The 19,750-nt window shown below is 44.1% G+C and overlaps 4 protein-coding genes across 5 annotated transcripts in view; all 4 read left to right on the forward strand.

Moving 5' to 3' along the window:
• LOC132239625 (ribonuclease 4-like) overlaps positions 1-19,750 on the forward strand; it is a 337,426-nt gene that overhangs the window by 19,975 nt on the left and 297,701 nt on the right. The window lies entirely within an intron of this gene.
• LOC132239682 (angiogenin-like) overlaps positions 1-19,750 on the forward strand; it is a 97,882-nt gene that overhangs the window by 19,968 nt on the left and 58,164 nt on the right. The window lies entirely within an intron of this gene.
• The window catches only part of LOC132239617 (ribonuclease 4-like), a 192,076-nt gene that overhangs the window by 19,946 nt on the left and 152,380 nt on the right, over positions 1-19,750 (forward strand). The window lies entirely within an intron of this gene.
• On the forward strand, positions 9,431-10,540 carry LOC132222972 (ribonuclease K6-like). The gene is made up of 2 exons (XM_059678394.1): positions 9,431-9,678; positions 10,049-10,540. Exon 2 carries the CDS (start codon positions 10,053-10,055, stop codon positions 10,515-10,517), a length of 465 nt encoding a protein of 154 aa, XP_059534377.1. The 5' UTR covers positions 9,431-9,678; positions 10,049-10,052; the 3' UTR covers positions 10,518-10,540.

Raw genomic sequence — 19,750 nt, forward strand, 5'->3', positions numbered from 1 at the left:
ACCACAGAGTTCTGGACAGGTAGAGAGGATAAATTGGACCTTAAAGGAAACATTAACTAAATTAAAATTAGAGACTGGCGAAAACTGGGGAAGTCTCCTTCCTTTTGCTCTCCTCAGAGCTAGATGCACCCCGTATGTTTGGCAGGCCGCCACCTCTCCTTCCCCACCTAAGGGAGGAAGATCTTCCCTGGCTGTCTACCTAAAATTTGCCTAAGTCCTTACAGGCTTTGCAGAGCAGCACCACGCCAGCACAATGGGTTGTGAGAGCCTTATGGGAGGAGGATGTGCTGAGATCCAGTCCAACACAGCCTGCCTTCTCTCCGGGTGATCTCGTCTGGGTGAAGCGCCACGACCCTGGCAGCCTGAAACCTAGATGGAATGGACCCTACCAGGTGGTGCTGAGCACTCCAACCGCCATCAAAGTTGCAAGAAAGAGACACTGGAAATTGTAACCCCGTCCTCCTCATGCCTCTCGCCTGGTGGACTGACCAATGGGGAAGGGAAAGACGTGGGGATTAAGACTCTATGTCAGCGGCCAAGACCCTGGCCAATTCTTCACCATCCAGCACCAGACTCTTCCCCGGTGGCTCAACAACTACTCTTCTCTCCTCCTTGGCAGGGCCAGTTGTTCTGCTCCTCCTCAGGCTACTATTTGGCTCCTACATTGCCAAATGCCTCCTCAATTTCATATCGTAGAGTTGCCATCAGAGTTGCCAACATGGGTGCAGCAAGTCCAGCAAATTACTGTCTGGCTTTCCTTGACAGATGCTTCCTGCCTATTTTTGTCTGGGCTTAATTATTCAATTTCCCACACACACATGCATTCGGTAAAGGAGTCATAACATGCTGCAGGTTGATAAGTATAGCTAACAATCTGGTTTGATTGGGTTTTCCTGTAGAATACCCAGTCTAGCATATTTGGGTAGCGAGTCTCTAAGCAAGGACATGTGGTAGTGGCCCCTAAGGGAGGCAATGGTGTGCTAGTTAATATTATTAGTGGGAGCATGTTACTCCTTCTATTCCTGTTCAGTGGGTGTCCACAGCAGTGAACCACTAGGACAAAGAGTAGTATTATGACTATTTCTGCAAGGCAGATGTAGCCAAGGATGGCATGACAAGGTATAGTCCAACAATTCATGACGAGGCCTTCCCTTTTTTTTTTTTTTTTTTTTGCTGAGGTGCAGCTGGAGGGGATTCTCAAGATCTGGGGTCACTTTCCACTGGGACTGATGGCTGCTTGGCTGATGGGCTGCCTCCACACACGAGTGCTAGATCCAGGTGCTCAGTCCTGAAGCCTTGAGAGCTCTGGGTATGGTTAATATGACTGGATAGGGTTCCTTCCAGGTAGGCTTGAGGGGTTCATTTTCCAATCCTTTACCCAAACCTGGTCTCCAGGTTTATAAGGATGTATGGCTGTTCCTAAGGAGATGGGTAACCGATCAGTAACCCATCTGTGGACCTCAAAGACTGCTTTTCCAAGCCCTTGTAGTTGTTTCTGGATTTCTATGTTCCTTATGCCCCCTAAATCTCTTTTTGGACGAATTAAGGGAGGGGGGTCTGCCATATAGAATTTCAAAGGAGAGAAACATACCCTAGCCCTCGGGGCACAGTGTACCTGCAGGAGTACAAGAGGCAAGATATCTGTCCAGGGTAAGGTTGTCTCTTGGTATAGCTTACCCATAGCCTGCTTGAGAGTCTGGTTCATGCACTTTACTTTCCCTTAACTCTGAGGCCTGTAAGCTGTATGTAGGATCCATTTAATTCCTAAAGCCCTAGCTACCTCTTGTACTATTTCTGCTACAAAGGCTTGGCCATTATGAGACCCTATGGTCAGAGGAATTCCATGGTGTGGAATTATGTCCTTCAACAATGCCTTAGTGACTTCTCTTGCCTTTTGGGTGTGAGTGGGATATGCCTTGAACCAGCCTGAAAAGGTGCAAACAAAGACTAGTAGGTATTTATTTCCTCTGCTAAGCCCTATTTCTGTAAAATCTACTTCTAAGTGCTCAAAAAGAGCTTGCCCACAGCACTGAACTCCTACCAGTCCTACAGGACCCTGTTTGGCATTTTTCTGTGCACAGAGGAGGCAACGCTGAGAGACTGAGGCACACAAGGAGGGAAGATGGGCAATTAGGTAGTATCTGCCTAACAAAGCTTTTCGGGCAGTCTTCCCTATATGAGTAAGTTCATGCTGCTGGAAGATACCATATGGGCTAACTGTTCTGGGACATAGACCCTATGATCTGGGAGTATCCACCAGCCTTCCTTCATTCTCTTGACTCCTTCTTGTTAAGCCCATTCCTCTTCCTGAGGAGTGTATTTTGGAGGTTCAGGTAATTCAGGGGCCAACATGATCTGAGACAGTGCTACTTTTTCTTTAGCAGCCAGCTTGGCCACAATGTCAGCAAGTCGGTTTCCTTCTGACACTGAGTCTTTCCCCTTCTGGCGACCTTTAAAATGGATGACGGCTATTTCCTTGGGCTCCCAGACTGCTTCTAGTAACTTTAAGATTTCATTCTGATTTTTTATTCCTTTTCCTCCAGCCATCAGGAGTCCCCTTTTCTTGCATATAGCCCCATGGATATGCAGGGTAGTGAAGGCATAGCATGAATCAGTGTAGATGTTGGCATGCTTATCCTTAGTGAGTTCTAGGCCTCTAACTAGGGCCCAAAGTTCTTCCCTCTGAGCTGACAATCCTTCAGGAAGGGCCTGTGCCTTGATTGTCTTGAAGTTTGATGGGACTACATATCAGGCTTGTCTTTTTCCTTCATCTAAGAAGCTACTGCTGTCCGTGAGCAATACTAAATCTGGATTCTGTAGGGCCTGTCAATTAGATCTGGTCAGCTTGAGTAAACCTCCTCTAGGACTTCTAGGCAATCATGCTCAGAGGCTCCCTCAGTAATGGGTAAAAAAGGTGACAGGATTAAGAGTTCTCACTGCTTCTAGTCTTACCTGCAGATTTTCACATAGGTGCTCCTGATACTGGATCATCCGAGCATGAGTCAGTCAGTGCTGCCCCCTTGCTTCCATCAGGGTGACAACAGCATAAGGTATTTTTACATTTAAGTTTTGTCCCAGGGTAAGCTTATCCATTTCTTTGACTAACAATGCCGTGGCTGCAAGGGCCCTGAGATACGGGGGCCACCCGAAGGCAACTGGGTCAATCTTCTTGAAGAGATAGGCTACGGGTCTTTGCCAGGGTCCAAACTCCTGGGTTAGAACTCCTAGGGCTACCCCACTGTTCTCATGAATGGAGAGGTTAAAGTCCCGCATCACATCGGTAGCCCTACTGCTGGGGCCTCGGTGACCTTTGCCTTTATGGTGATGAAGGCTTTATCCTGCTCAGGACCCCAGTCGATGGGTGCCTTCTCTTCCCCTTTTAAAGCTTCATAGAGAGGCTTAGCCAGGTCTGAAAACCCTGGGATCCAAATTCCACAGAACCCTGCTGCTCCCAGGGATTCCCAAATCTGCCGCCGGGTTCTAGGGACTGGGATGGCACATATTGCCTGCTTCATTTCAGTCCCTAGCCTTTATTTCCCTTGGGTAATCTGGAAGCCTATATACTTGACTTCTTTCTAAAAGATTTGTGCTACATCATTCTTCATTTACTCTTGATTCTGACATATATTAGAAATTTTCTCATCTAGCCAATTTAGGGACTGTATGACGCTTACTCTGAATTCTTTCTCTGAACTTATTGCTTAACTCCATTTCATTTAGTTCCTTTTATGGCAATTCCTCCTCTTCTTTCCTTTAGGGCAGCGGTTCTCAACCTGTGGGTCACAACCCCTTTGGGGGTCGAATGATCCTTTCACAGGGGTCGCCTAAGACCATTGGAAACCACATATTGAATATATAATTATATATTGTTTTTGTGATTAATCAGTATGCTTTAATTATGTTCAAGTAACAATGAAAATACATCCTGCATATCAGATATTTACATTACAATTCATAACAGTAGCAAAATTACAGTTATGAAGTAGCAACGAAAATAATTTTATGGTTGGGGGTCACCACAACATGAGGAACTGTATTAAAGGGTTGCGGCATCAGGAAGGTTGAGAACAACTGCTTTAGGATTTATTTCTTTGTCTCCCCACCTCTGCTGTCTCTTTCTGGCCCTGGGATCATTGCTTAGCATTCCAGGGTTTGAAGCCCCTAGCAGTTCAATGGTCTGGGACTTACTTGTTAGACTGAAGGCTGTGTCTGCCTTGAGTTTCACACCTTTACTGTATCTGCTCTGACTTGTACTCCCTCCTTCCATGAATCTGGTCCTTTGGTTGTCCACTTCAGATTCTCCTGGTTGGTGGGGCTGTGTGCACAGTTCCTCTGGTTGTGACTCCCTATGAGGGCCCAGAGCCCTGTGGCATGCAATTCACTGTGCAGTCTCGGCACCCAAGGCAGTATGGCACCCTAGGACCCTCTGAGAGGGCACATGCAGCATGGTCCTGTGACCTGTGGCTGGGCATACCAGGTCACACCAGCAGCTCCAACCTTGCCTTGGGGTAGGGCGTGCATGGGGTGACAACTCTGTCCGTGCTTGCAGTGAAGCCCAAGCTGGCCAAAAGTCAATGTCTGTCCAGGGCCAGATTGTGCATTAGTCTGCTGCCTGGTACTGGGATGGGAAATCGGCAGGAGTAGGATACCCCTACCTTGCACTCACAGTGCGGGGGCTTGCAGCACAGTATCCTGGGAAACTGGTTTTAGCTCTGGTGAGGGGGCACAGCTCGGGAGCCCTCTCTGGCTGCACTCACTGCAGACATCTGGGATTCAACATGTGGTACTATGCTGTTCACTGCTGGGGCTGGCTGGTGGTTCCACACAGGTTATGATTGCAAGTGGCTCCCTGCACAAGTCTGGGTGTGTTATTTGAGGTAAGTCTGGGGGTTGTTGTGGCACTTCTGGCCTCCACTGCTGCGCTCTACAAGATGGCATGGGTTCCCATCCACTGCAAGGCCAAGGGGTCCAGGAGCCGAGGTGCGGGTTGTGGGGGGTCTGTGACTGAAGCTGCAAGCTTGGCAGGAGGAGCACACACCCTGAGACTCACCGAGGTGGCCAGCTGACGAGGTGCATGGTGTCTTCAGCTGAAGTGGCGCGGTTTTGGCAGGAGGGGCGTGTACTCTGGGGCTCACAGGAGACTGAGGTGGAGAAGGCTAGAGTCCTGGGGTCTGTGGGTCTGCAGATGAGGTAGCAGGTTTTGGCTGATGTGGCTACAGGGTCCGGGATGGTGTCTGAGGCCAGTCTGAGTGGTGGTGAGGCTGGGGTCATAGTCACAGTAGCTCTCCCATTCAAGATAGCGTGGTTTCTGTGTCAGTACCCTTAACTTACCTCAAATTGATTTGGGTTGCTTGCAACCAAAAACTCTAATGAATAAAATCTATCTGCAAGATTTGTGACCTGTATAATGACCAGCATGATTATGCCATACAAATTTTGGCAGTGTTCATGTATACTAGATGCATATGCTACAAGAAATATCAAGTTTCTTTAGTATAGCACATAATCTCCTCGATAATCTGACTTCTGATCACCTATCTGGCATCATCTCCTATAATGCATTTTACTTTACTCTTTTTTTAAAAAAAATATAATTTATTGATTTTTTACAGAGAAGAAGGGAGAGGGATAGAGAGTTAGAAACATCGATGAGAGAGAAACATCGATCAGCTGCCTCCTGCACACCCCCCAGTGTGCAGGTACATGCCCTTGACCGGAATCAAACCTGTGACCCTTCAGTCCGCAGGCTGACGCTATCCACTGAGCCAAACCGGTTTGGCTGACTTTCCTCTTTTTTTTTTTTTTTTAAATATATTTTATTGATTTTTTACAGAGAGGAAAGGAGAGAGATAGAGAGCTAGAAACATTGATGAGAGAGAAACATCGATCAGCTGCCTCCTGCACATCTCCTACTGGGGATGTGCCTGCAACCCAGGTATATGCCCTTGACCGGAATCGAACCTGGGACCTTTCAGTCCGCAGGCTGACGCTCTATCCACTGAGCCAAACCGGTTTCGGCGCTTACTTTCCTCTTAATAGCAGTTATACCTAGTCACTTACAGTTCCAGGAATATACCATATACATTTCAAACACTGAAACTCCTTTCTTACTTGTTGCTACTGTCCTATGTTTATATCTGTTTATTTCCATGACCACTGAGAAGCTTGTAGGCTCCAATTCATGGTGATCCCTCCCATCTGTTAAAAAACAAAATTCAGCCATAGCCGGTTTGACTCAGTGGATAGAGCGTCGGCCTGTGGACTGAAAGGTCCCAGGTTAGATTCAGTTGGTTGCGGGCACATCCCCAGTGAGGGGTGTGCAGGAGGCTGCTGATCGATGTTTCTCTCTCATTGATGTTTCTAACTCTCTATCTCTCTCCCTTCCTCTCTGCAAAAAATCAATAAAATATATATTTTTAAAAAACAACAACAAAAAAACCCCCCAAAATTCAATGGAGTAAACTTGAAGACCTCATTGGCTTTATTAAGCAATTCATAAATCCAGTAGTATCCCATCTAGCAACTAGAAGGTGCTCTGAGGGATTTTCAAAAATGGAAGGTTTATAGGAAGCAGGATGTGGCAACAAACCTATTAATGAAAGAAAAGATGCCGGGAGCCGGTCCATCCTTGCTGTTTCAAGGGACCTGGCATATATGGCATACGGTTCTTAATATGTTTGCTCACCTTCTTGGCGCTGTGTTTTAACCAAGGTCACCTCTCCAAGAAAGGTTGAATCCCCAGGTAGGGATTTTCCCCTGAAGTTAGGGAGGGAATAAAACCCCTCAACTAAGTGCCAGGCGGGTAATTAATCCCTTTAACTACGAACAATCATGCTTAAACTACATAATCTTTTCTCCCTGGAATGGAGATAAGAAACGCCCTAACCTTTGTAATAGAGATTGATAGGATTGAATCAACTGGTATAAATACAGTTGTAACAAGACAGAAACACTCAGAATTTAGAACACAGAACTAAGAAGAGAGAACCTACAGACAGAACCTACACAGAACCTACAGACAGAAGAACTTCGCTGGAGAGAACATGGCAAAAGATCCTGGACTGAACCTGACTACAGAAATTGGCAAGAGAACGTGACTAGAACCTGGTGACTGAACCTGGCTGGAGAACCTGGACAGAACCTGGCTGGAGAACCTAGTGAGAGAACATGGCTACTGAACCTGGCTGGAGAACCTGGACAGAACCTGGCTGGAGAACCTAGCGAGGGAACATGGCTACAGAACCTGCCTGGAGATCCAAAGCAGAACCTCTCTGGAGATCCAGACCAGAACTTGGCTGGAGATCCTGGCTGGAGATCCTGGCTGGGCTGCTGATCAACTGAACGCTGTCTCCGTGTCATTCCTTCTTCGCTGACTCCATCCACGCCTTTGGGGACCCCTGGACCTGCTGGGGTTGGACCCCGGCAAAAAGAAAGAATTACTTTGGGTCTGGAACAACTTTTCTTTGGGGGAAGGAAAGAGGAAGAGTTCTATTACATAGATTGTCTCTTCTTTCTATGTGGAGTGAAGAGAGCCTTTCTATGTGGAATGGACAGATTACCTTACTTGGGATTGACCAGAACAGTGGTTGATTATGTTTATGGGACAAGTTGAAATTGTAATTAGATCAGGTATTAAACCTACATTTGGTATTTTTTTAAAAGAATAAATTACCCTATAGGTCCAAAATGGTGTCTTTTGTGCTAAAAGCCTATCATATCAAACCCATATTCTTCCTATGAATTGTAGGGGAAGACAAATTTTCTTTGACTGTCTTTGGGTCCCTGGCTGGTTCTAAAAATTAAACTGATTATGACAGATCAATAGGGGAAAAAAAGTACAAATTTTATTAAGTTTTTACATGTAGTGGGAACCTTCATGAGAGAATAAAGGCCCAAAGAAGTGACCAGAGCAGGAACCTTTTATACCTTTTAGGAATAAATAAATTTGTGAAAATTTGATAAAACAAAGGGATTTCATCTATGGGTAGTAAATGGAAAAGGTAAGGGTTAGTTTGGAGTGCCTTCTCAAGACTGATTAAAGAGTCTGTCTTCAGTAAAAGAATATATTTCCTGACTTTAGGCTGAAAAGGGAAGTTAGGGAGTATTTTTCAGCATTTACCGATTCTTAATTGTCTTCAGCACAACATAATATTTATATCAACGAGCCATATTTTGTGGTGACATAGTCTGGTTTCCTTCAAGATAAACATGAAATATCTCTCCATTTATATTTTCATCTATTTGGATGTCTTCTATTAGAGTTTTATAGCTTTTCTGATAGTGATCATATACATATTTTATTAGATTTATAAGTATTTTATTTTTCTTTGGTGATAATGTAAATATTTGTGTTTTTTTAAAAAATTTCAAATTCCAATTATTCATTGTTGATATGTAAGAAAGCAATTAATTTTGGTATGTTAACCTTGTCTCCTGCAACTTTGTTATAAACTGACAACATTTTTTTATTCTGTAGATAATCAGAGTCATGAAAAGCATTACACTTCCTAGCTGGTTTGGCTCAGTGGGCAGAGTATTGTTTTGAGGACCGAAGGGTCTTGGGGCACCTGAGAGAGGCAAACTATTGATGTATCTCTCTCACATCAATATTTCTCTCCGTGTGTCTCTCCCCTTCCCTTCCACTCTCTCTAAAAATGAATGGAAAAAATACCCTTGGGTGAGGATTAACAACAAAAACAGAAAAGCATTAGGCAACAGTGTTCCACTATTATATTTATGCTGAAGGGCCTAATCTGCAAGTAATATGTAGAATGGGTTGGAAGGAAAAGAGGCTAGAGATAGGGAGTCCATATAGGAGCCTTTCTTATGAGCCCTCCATGAGACAATGAGATTCTGAAGAAGGGTATTGCAGCACCAATGGGAAGGTAAGAATAGATTCAATAGGCAATTACCCCCAATTTCCCTTCTTCTTAATGTGTATGGCTCTCTTCACACAGAGTTTCCTTCTGGGGATGCTCTTACCATCCTCTTCACCTGACATCTAATTAATTATCAAAACTCAGCTCAGGTGTTGTGCCCTCCAATGATCCCTCCTCTCTACTGTCTCCTCACACTCCTTTGTCATTTCCTCTATCAGATCTGTCAGTGATGTTTATATTTATTAATGGATAATGTATTTGTCTGTTCATCAGTCTCTTTCATTAGAACATGATCTGAGTAGCTCAGAATCTGTTCTAATAATTTTCCACATAAATGAATAATTTATTCAAGTCTGTTGTTGGTAGTTACAACATTACCAAGTATGTGGCAACTATTACTATTATATCAGATTTACTCTTAAGAAACTGAAATCATAGAATTCCAAAAAACTGAAGCTTCAGATTAGGAAGGAAGCACACAACCCACATCTGGAAGTGATCAGTTCCTCAAAACTGAGTTTTGAGTTACACTGTTTCTTTAAATAAGCTTACTCTTCTTGTACCTCTAGTGATATTGATACGATTTTAAATGACGAGTTTGAAGGTCTAAGTATCTCATCCACATTGCACACAAGAAGTTTATCTTCCAATCCTTCCTCTTTCCTAAGGGCTCAGAACTTTTCCCTTGAGAAGGCAGGCAGCTCTGAAATGCCTGGGGAGGAAACAGCCTACAAAAGCCTGTGAGCCTGGGACTAACTACTGCTTCTGTTTCCAGTGGGAGCACCAAGGTGGAAAGCTGGTAAGAGAAGACTCAGGGCTGGGGAGACTATTACAGTGAAGATGGCTGGCAGGTCCAAGTCAAATAGAGGATAAAAATTTCAGGAAGGAGGAAGAGACAAGGTTTCTGACATGGAGGCCGTCAAACCCATGAGCATAAGACAAAGCGAAGAATCAGATCTGGTCAATAAGAGGAAAGGTCTTCAAATTCCTCCTCACTGGGCTTCAGGCTCATCAATGAATTGTGTAAGACTCAAATGAGAAAGAAGATGGTTAGAAGAAAAAAGAACTATGGGAACTTAAAAAGCACAATAAAAATCTAAGTGGTTATAAATAACCATTTTACTCTTTTTGCTTCTACTACTACTGTTATCTTCCCTTTTCCTACACAGAAAGATGGTGCTAGATCTCCTGGAATGCTTTCCTCCCCTCTTATTGCTGCTGGGATTATGGGGACCAGTGTATTCACTTTATGCTTTGCCTAAGAATCTCACCAAGGCTCAGAGGTTTGAAATTCAGCATATACAACCAAGCCCACCCCAATGCAACAAGGCAATGCATGGTGTCAATAATTATACTCAGCACTGTAAGCCTCAAAACACCTTTCTGCATGACTCCTTCCAGAATGTGGCTGTTGCCTGTGAGCTGCCCAAGACTGTCTGCAAGAATGGCCGGAACAATTGCCACCAGAGCCCAAAGCCTGTTAACCTCACTAACTGCAATCTCACTGCAGGGAAATATCCTAAATGCCACTACAAAGATGCTGTCCAGTACAAGTTCTTCATTATTGCCTGTGACCCCCCTCAGAAGAGAGGCCCTCCCTCTCATTTGGTTTCTGTACACTTAGATAAGATTGTTTAAAGTTTTTACCATTTTGCCTCTCACTTGGTACAGGTTATTTTACACTTACTCCTGCCTTTTGTTGTTGTTGTTGATTCCCTAGTTCCCACAGGAGAAAAAAGGAAGGTATTGGGAGAATTAGAGTGTCAAGGACACCACACCAGAGTTGGGCCAAAATGAAACAGGATTCTTTTCTGCTTCGGAGCTCTGTGTTTCCAAGAAAGGCAATAAGGAAGAGGGCAAAGTAGTGTCCAGACCTCCATATTTTGAACCTCAAAACGGCAAAGCTTTGTTTCACTGCATTAACAGCAATAAAAACACTTTCTGCTGCATTCCAATGAGTGTGAGTATGAGTGAGAACCCTTTTGTTACTAGAAGAAAACTGACACCAAGGTAGGTCTGTCCCAGCACCCTTTGAAAGTAGGCACTTCCGTGGTGTCAGAGGGAAAAAATTTCAGGACACTTACGCAGGAGGAGTTTAGTGATAGTGGCAAGGTTTGTTTATTTATTTACTTAGTTATTTATTTAAATTTATCTTTGTTATTGAAAGTATTACAGTTGTCCCATTTGTTTATTTTCCATTGACCCCCTCCACCCTGCACCCACCCTCCCTAGGCCTTCACGACTCTATTGTCTGTGGCCATGGGCTATGCATATATGCATATATGTTCCCTGGTTAATCACTCCCCACCATCCCCCCTATCCCTGGCCTTCCCTCTGAAATTTATCAGATTGTTCCAATGTTCTATCTCTCTGGATATATTTTGTTCATCAGTTTATTTTGTTCATTAGATGAGTGGCAAGATTTATTAGAGTGACAAGTCACAGTAAGCGTTCAGAGAGGCAGAGAGAGCAGGCAGGCTATAGGGGAGTGGCTGCATGGACTCAGAAAAGGAAATTATAGAGGCAAAAGGAGAGTCCTCTGCTCTGTTTGCTGCTCCCCTGGATCTGAGTCTTGCTGGGACCCTTTGAGTTTAGGAAAAAAGAAGGCAAAAGTTACGTGCCCAAGAGAAGGAAGGGCAGGGGCAGGCTCCAAGGAGGACACACATTGTGTTCTTTCCCTTGTTTCCATATATTCCCTTGGGTTCGAGAAAGCCCAGGCTTTCTTTCAGACCACCCAACCCCTTTCCTGGCTTTTCCCAGGCTGTGTTTGTGCCCCCCCACTATCCACTGTCTTTTTCGGATTCTCTGGGGCCTGTGCCTTTCCCCAATCCGATCCTTTTCCCAGACTTTCCCAGGCTAGTGCCCTCCCCCTTGTATGGTCACCATTTTGGCTCCTACTGTGCATGCCTCACAGTTCTACTTCATCCCTTTTTTCTACTGGGCATGCACCATGTAAAAGGAATTCCCCCTTATTGTTTTCTCCCTCCCTGCCCCTCCATTAATCCAGCAAAATATGCTAGTTACCCTTTGGGGTGGCTGTAAAGCTCTCTTTCCTGCTGAAAGGACAGAGCAGGACTGATGGAAGCCGCAGGGTGTATAAGTTACTCAGCCTGCCCTTATCTCGGCCAATGGGAAAGCGGGGGAAACTAGCCCAAGGCCAAAAGTATGCTGGCCACCCCCTGTCTTTGTGTAACCAGACCCTAGCTGCACCCTGCCCCAACCCCCGATCCCAAGCCCTATAAATTCTTTGTTCTCTTGGGATTCGGGGCTCTCTCTTGCACCCAGTAATGGAGGCAAGGGGGGGACCAAGCGAGCTTGTATAAGAGATCCTCTGCTTTTGCATCGGACTGGCTCCCTGGCGTGGTTTCTTGGGGATCTTGAATTCTGGGCATAACATTTTGGGGGCTCGTCCGGGATGCCCAACACCATCGATGGGACTCCCAGTCCGGAGGGCCTGACTGACCGCGGTAGGTCATGTTCTGTTTGTGTCGTGTGTTTTGTTTTGTATCTATCCGGTGTGAGCTCACTTCTGAAATCTGTAAATGCCTGTAAATGCCTGTAATAATGATCTGAGTGGATGCACGGGATCAACAGGTGGGAGGAGCCGAGGGACGCCTCGATCCTCCGTCTGAAGGGGTATAGCTTTGCTTCCGCGGAGTCGGAAGGTCTGTAGGAACCCCCTTAATCTGAGACAGGCAGGAGGAGTCGGGGGGCGCCCCGATCCTCCATCTGAAGAGGGGAAATTTTGCTTCCGCGGAGTCGGAAGGTCTGTAGGAACCCCTCAATCTGAGAAAAGGCGGGTCGCTCCTGCTGGTTGACGCGCAGCCAACGTCTGGCTTTCGTTTTGTTTTGTTTTTTGTTTTTTTTTTTTGCTTCCATGGAGTTGGAAGGCTGTATTTCTTTGGGCCCTTTAGTTGTTTGTGTTTCCGTTTTATTTTGTGGACTTGCTGGATTAATAATTTCAAGGAGATTGGGGGAGGCTTTAGAGCTCCCTCAGGAATGGGGAAGTTGTTAGGAATTGAATGGATTGTTTAAACTCTGAATGAATGTCTGGTGAAAGTGTATGAATGTGGAGGGAGGGGCGGCCGCCTGAGTGAGGGTCTGTGGAAACAGGTCACCCCCTCCCCAAGTATTCTAAAATTAAAATACTTCTTGTAATTGAAAAGCATTTACAAATTTATAAATGCATCCGGGATTTCTGTGCACATGTAAAGGGAAAAGGCCAGTTTAAAAACGAGTGCGCATAGTTTTGAGCTGAACTTGACCTTTTGCTGAGTACAGAATAAAAACCCGAGACTGTTTTGGTCTTAAAAATGGCAAAGATGAACCTGAGAAAGAAATGCAGACAGGTTTCCCAAGGCGATTTAAAGTAGCTTTTGAAATTTCCCGCCCTGAGGCAAGTACCACCAGGAAGTTGATAGTCAAATTTACATGTGAATAGCTATGATTTTGTTTCTTGACTTCCCCAACGGGAAAATTGTGACCATTTTAGCAGCTATGCCAGGCTTATTGGCTGGAAACTTAAAGCTTTTAAGTTCAAATCATCTAAAAGCATTGAAATTTATAATACTGAAATGTTGACCTAAATATGCCTAAGTTAATCTGTTAATTGAAAATGCCTTTGCTTATTAATCTGATTGAGAAGAAAGGATTGATTTTGTGACCTCAACTGAAGATTTTTAATACAAAAACCAGTTTAAACTTAATTGATATTAAGATAATTATAAAAAGTATAAACAGCTAATGAGATTTCTGTTTGTCTACAATATAATGTTGGCCATCTACCTTTTAGGGGTTTTGGTTTGCTCTGTCAGAGAACAGTGGACAGCCACAATGTTGAGCTGTTTGAGTTGGTAGCCGCCATGTCAGCCACATGGCGTGCAGCACCCCTGGGGGCCGCCATCTTGGAACAACAAAGGCCCCGCCCTCTGACTTAGCCAATCACAAAAGGAGTGTCTGCTTACTAAGGGAGGATAGAATTTCAGAGGTGGAGTTTTAAGGCGGAGTTTTACTGCGGAAATGCGGATGGGGCAAAAAGTGTGCTAGCCTCGCGGATTTATTTAATACTTAATAAATTAGCAATCACGGTCTTAATATAATTTCAGTGGTATGATAGCAGTAGAACCACAGTTATACATAATATCATAAAAAAATTAAGAATAATTGATTCCATGGTCAAGACTAAATCCTATTATGTTGAAAACTGTTTTTAAATGTTGAAAATGTTTTCCTAAGTTTTACCTAGGTTACCCAAGAAAGATTTTTCTTTTTTCTGTGTCTCTTAAAATGTATTGCTAATCACCTAAGAATTAAGGCTAAGAGTTCTAGCTACCTGGAAAGCATGGCCTTGGTGTGATAGGAGGAAAAAAGAAATGTTAAATGGATGGTAGACCAGTGAGCTGGGACTGGTCACTAATGGTGGATTGTGAGAAGGGCTGGTTGTGGCCTAACTTCTCCTTCCTTGGTACCCCTGAAACGTCAGAGGGTACTTCTGGCCTTGGTTTTCCAATGTGTTTAATCTGTCAATTTTGTTGTTTCGCCGAAATCCTCTTGAGTGACATTGAATGATTCTTTCCTTCCTCTTTAACTTTTGGGGGACTGTGTAAGTGGATTAATAGCTTCTAGATGGTATTCACCATCTCTGAGACTTCCAGAGAGAAGTCAAAACTCAGACTGGCTACACAACTGAAACTGATTTGTTGGTATTTTGTGATACAAATGTGGACCGTTTCTATCTGGATGAGACATAGGTCAAAAGTCCTGTCCTAGGATGTGAGAAAGGGAGGCCTCCACATCTGTTCCTGTCTGCTCAAGATCCCAAGACTGTAAAGGTAGACGGCGTCGCGACCTGGATCCATCACACTCACGTCCGGTCAGCGGATCCATCCATGACCCAGAAAGACTTTATCACCAAATGGAGCATTGATCGAGATCAACGCAACCCGCTCAAGCTCAAGCTACGGCGTGCTCGACCTGCCTGATGCCGGTAACATGACTCGCGATCGCTCCTGTCACCAGGAGCCCCCACAATACTGTGTAATACACTTAGATAATGCCTGAATCTTCATGGACATGGCTCCAAAGAGACAAGGACCATTTATAGGATCACATGTTTAGTGGTAGATTTGGCTACCTGAAGCGGCATGATGCCAATATTATGTTTATGTTATATTAACCTTTGATTCTTTTGCAGGTTTGAATGTATGTTGGCTGTTCTGGAAGGGAGCTGTGTGGGGTGACCCCCAAAAGTAAAGGGTGTCTAGCTGCCAAGAGGACAAGTGCCCAACTGGGCAGGGAAGGGTGCCCATCAGGTTTTGGTCTCTGTTGAGAGACAGCTAACAGTTGACAGCCTGTAATACTGTCTTGCAGGCCTGGGTCACCATGCCCATGTCAGGGGTAGTGAAGCTGGAGGGAGCCTGTTTGGACTGGAAAGTCTGAGGCATGGTTGTGCATGAAAGGAAGGTTTTATACCAACAATTGCTGTTTTGTTTTAAATCCATGAAAAGAAATTAGCAAGGAAAGTCAGAAAATCTTAGAGTAAATCAGTATGTTTTTCTCCTTATGTAATTCCTCCAAAATCTGGCAATGCTAAGTAAGTACGTTTCTTTGCATAGATTCAGTAAGACTGGTTCCTAATAGTGGTTTTATTAACGGAAAACTTTGACTGGAGTATGATGTTTTGAAGAGCCCTATCTGAGCTCTAAAGACTTGAAGCCACTAAGAATGCCACGAAGAAAGCCTGGTGTCCTGCCTGGGAGCCCTGAAGATGGCTGGCGCTGGAGCGTCAGGCCCATGCCCTACCATCACTGGCGGTTGGTAAGAGTAGAAGGAGAGCAGTAAAGATGCCTCTGCATCCCTGCGAAACCTCCACACACTCTGGGCCGCAACGAGTAGGAGGGCTACTGAGATGGGCCTTAAAGCCTGGAGCGTGGGCTCAGGTGGAGTTGCTACAGGTGAGGAATTCACCTAACTCAGCAGATACTGCAGGCAGGCTTGATGGCAGCTGGATGGCTTGGCTTCCTGGCCCTAGCGGGGCACATTAAGGTTCAACCATGAAATTCCAGCAAAGGTAGTCAGTTACCATTCTTGTTGTGTTTATGCAAACATCAGGACAGTAGATAAATTAATCTTGATTTGGCTTTTTAATAGCCATGGAGGAATTTTAAGAAGAAAAATCCTATTTCAATAGAAGTTGTTAAAGCTAAAATGATTTCTTTCCCTTCCACCGGACCATTTGTTAAGCTTATAAGAATAGTTCAATTGATAGTTCTGTATGCCCAGTACGGACCTCTAGCAACGGTGGAATAGAAATGCAGTCCGTCTCATGATTGAGCCGGAAGTTCCAAGACAAGGGGGGAATGAAAGGACAGAGCAGGACTGATGGAAGCCGCAGGGTGTATAAGTTACTCAGCCTGCCCTTATCTCGGCCAATGGGAAAGCGGGGGAAACTAGCCCAAGGCCAAAAGTATGCTGGCCACCCCCCCTGTCTTTGTGTAACCAGACCCTAGCTGCACCCTGCCCCAACCCCCGACCCCAAGCCCTATAAATTCTTTGTTCTCTTGGGATTCGGGGCTCTCTCTTGCACCCAGTAATGGAGGCAAGGGGGGGACCAAGCGAGCTTGTATAAGAGATCCTCTGCTTTTGCATCGGACTGGCTCCCTGGTGTGGTTTCTTGGGGATCTTGAATTCTGGGCATAACACCTGCCTGGTCAACTAGGCAGGATGTTTTGCTCTGTTTGGAGGAAGAATGCCGATTACTCCCCAGGGTGACTGTTCCATTCATCCCCTCCTCTTTTGTTACTATCTAACGAACTGCATGCTCTAATACTTTCACACCATTGTCAGCCTAGAGAGAATTGGGCTTTCATTTGCCAGTTTTCCAAGGAGAACAATGTTAGCACTAGGTGTAAGGAAAAAAATATTTTTTTTCTCTATTCTTCTAGGTTCTTGGCTGAGAATGGTCTATAATAAAAAGACAGTTTAATAAGAGGAAACAATTTTAATTACATAAGTACATATGGGAGTCCCACAAAAATACGTGACTCAAAAGGTGGCAGGGGATTGAGCCTTATACACCATCCTGAGCTAAGAAACTGGGTAGGGATCTGGGACTTCAAAGAGGTAGAAGATAGTTCACAGGAAGGTGAGAAGAGTAAGAGTTTGGGAGACAAGGTTGCTGTGCAATGTAGATAATTCTCCCAGATGAAAAAGTGATCTCTAGTAAGAGCTTTTTCCCAGAACAGGGCCCTTTCTGATGTAAATTTCCCTTATAAAAGGGCAACTTCCACTCTTTTCAGAGCTTCTGTATGTGCAATTCCTCAAAGTAATAAGCTCTAAACAATTTTTATGCCAAAGAGGCATGGTTTGGGGTGCCATATTCTGCTCCCTTTCACAGAAGGAGTTTCAGTTTCTTTGTCAACCTCTAGAGTTATTGGGCAATAACCCCCATGGTTAGAAGGCCAAAGAATTCAAAGTGCTTTGTAGTGTGGTCAGTCTTCAGTGGCACCCAAAGACAATGCATATTGGAAAGGCCAAATATTGAAGTAATTAGAAGTCTGCCAATTACCAGTGCTACAGAGGTTCTCTCCAAAGCAGACTGTTCTTTTCATAGATGTCCTAATTGGGTTCACCTTCCTTTACGCCACACATTTATGTCGTGTCTAAGAAACAGAGAATGAAATATGACATTTTAGTTTTCAGGTGCCTGGATAGCAAGGGTGATGAATAAGGACTCTCCCACTGGGAAGAAAAAAGCAGGCCAGGGCAACTTGACACCTGAGAAGGTGGGTACCCAGTAGGGAAGTTACCAGAGAAGAACTTGGGTTGACTCTCTTGGTTGTTGCTGGGGGTGGAGTCCTTGGGATATCCTGAGAAAAAGAATTTTCTAAGACTGGCATGGAAGGAGTGATTTTTATTTCTTTTGGAATTACATCACTTGGTTTCCAAAGTCCCATCTCCTTAGAAATTATATATATATATATATATATATATATATATATATATATATATATATATATATATATATATAATTATATATAATTATATATATATTTACAGCTAAAGTAAGAGCCAGTGTCTAGAATGTCCTTTCCCTGTTGGTGCCTGGTCCAGTTCATCATCAGACTAGCGTTGCAGTCCATTAGTCATTTGTATGTGTGTGGGGATCCACATGGCTCTGCGCCATATGGGAGAATGCCAGGAAGCCAAGTATGGACCATGAACCAAGCAGGCCAAGAGGAACCAAGAGAATGAACTTATTTGTTAAGGGATTATTCCAAATCTTCATGCCATTTTGTTGCAGAAGACCAGAGAAAAACCAAGCAATGCTGTAGAGAAATGGAGTTACACGGTTTATTATGCTGGTGGACTCAGTGGAATAACTTCCCAAGTCTGAGCAAAGTAACATGCAGGGGGCTTCTCTTTTATATATATCTTTCTGGGATCTTTTTCCCTCAAATATGGATTATGCTTCCTGTCCTTTCGTGGGTTTTGCAAAAAGGCCCCAGGTGTTGGGGGTCTTAAGACCAGATCTGAGGCTGTGCACTGTTCATAGTTTATGGCCTCTGTGAAATGTGAGTATTTAGGTAACAGGTCCCACAAGACCAGTTTCTGGGAAAGGAGCAGTGTCTTAATTATAGGTTATCAAGAATGTGCACTGGGCTTGCTGGCACAGACTCAGATTGCTAGCCTCCCCCAAATACCAGGGTTACATTGGAATTAGCCTTTTTAGCCTTCTCATTTTCAGTGGCTATGCCCACTGCTGCCAATGACCTCTCTTCCCAGGTGTGACTGACAAAAAAGTATCTTCCCTTTGTCATCCCAACTTTACTGGGCATGCATCTGTCTTCCTTATGTGGTGTCCTCCCCCAGTGCTTTGCAAAGAATATGCCTATAAGGTCTGCCCTTCCTTTTGCTCCTTCCCTGTTATTAACAACTAGCTAATTACAATGGTATTGGGGGGAACTCTATGGTGTGACATGAGTTCTCCAATTTAGAACAGCTCTTAATAGTACTGACCTGTAAGATGTGATGAATTTACATTTTATGTTTCAGAGTCTTAAAGGAAAAGTCTGTGGGGAATGGTGGGAAGTATCTTTACTCATGTTTGGTGTGAACCAGTGCAGGAAACTGGCAGCATCTTCAGAAGAGGTCTTCAGATGGTATGCTTTGACCTGAGTGATAATCAGAATAGATTTATCTATAATAATTAAAGCATAATATGCTAATTAGACCAGACATCCTTCTGGACAACCTTCCGGATGAAGAGGGGGCTGCGATGGCTGAGGCAAGCCACTGCGGCTGCCAGGGCTGAGGCAAGCCACTGCGGCTGCCAGGGCTGAGCCTCATGCATGAATTTCATGCATCGGGCTTCTAGTATACTATATAAGCATTGGACATTTCCTGACATTCTTGGAGAAAGTAATCTGGTGAAAGACTGAAGTTCCTTTAATCAAACAATTCAATTACATTCTTGTTATTTATACATTAAAAGGATTGAAGAAATATGTACTATAGAAGTTGTAAATTGTTAAAAACATTAAAGAAAATAAAATATTACTTTAAAATAGCAAAATTAAATGTGAGATATACATTCTATTTCATCTTTTTCTGTGTCCTTAAAAATCACTGCAAATATTTTTCCAAGAAAAAATTAAAACCAAAACAATGAGTGCCATCTTTTAGATACTTCACCAATACCTAATCCTCCTCTCTCCTCTCCAACTTCTCCCTCCTCCCACAGTTGTAGTCATTTTTTGTTTCTAATAAGGGGAGGAGTAAGAATGAGGGTAACTGGGACAATCTTATGCCCAAACTCTTAGAAGGTTTTAGTTTTAGAAAAATGGACTAGACTGAGATGGAGACTCTCCCAG

Source organism: Myotis daubentonii, chromosome 1, assembly GCF_963259705.1.
Source record: "Myotis daubentonii chromosome 1, mMyoDau2.1, whole genome shotgun sequence".
NCBI classification, from domain to species: Eukaryota; Metazoa; Chordata; class Mammalia; order Chiroptera; family Vespertilionidae; genus Myotis; species Myotis daubentonii.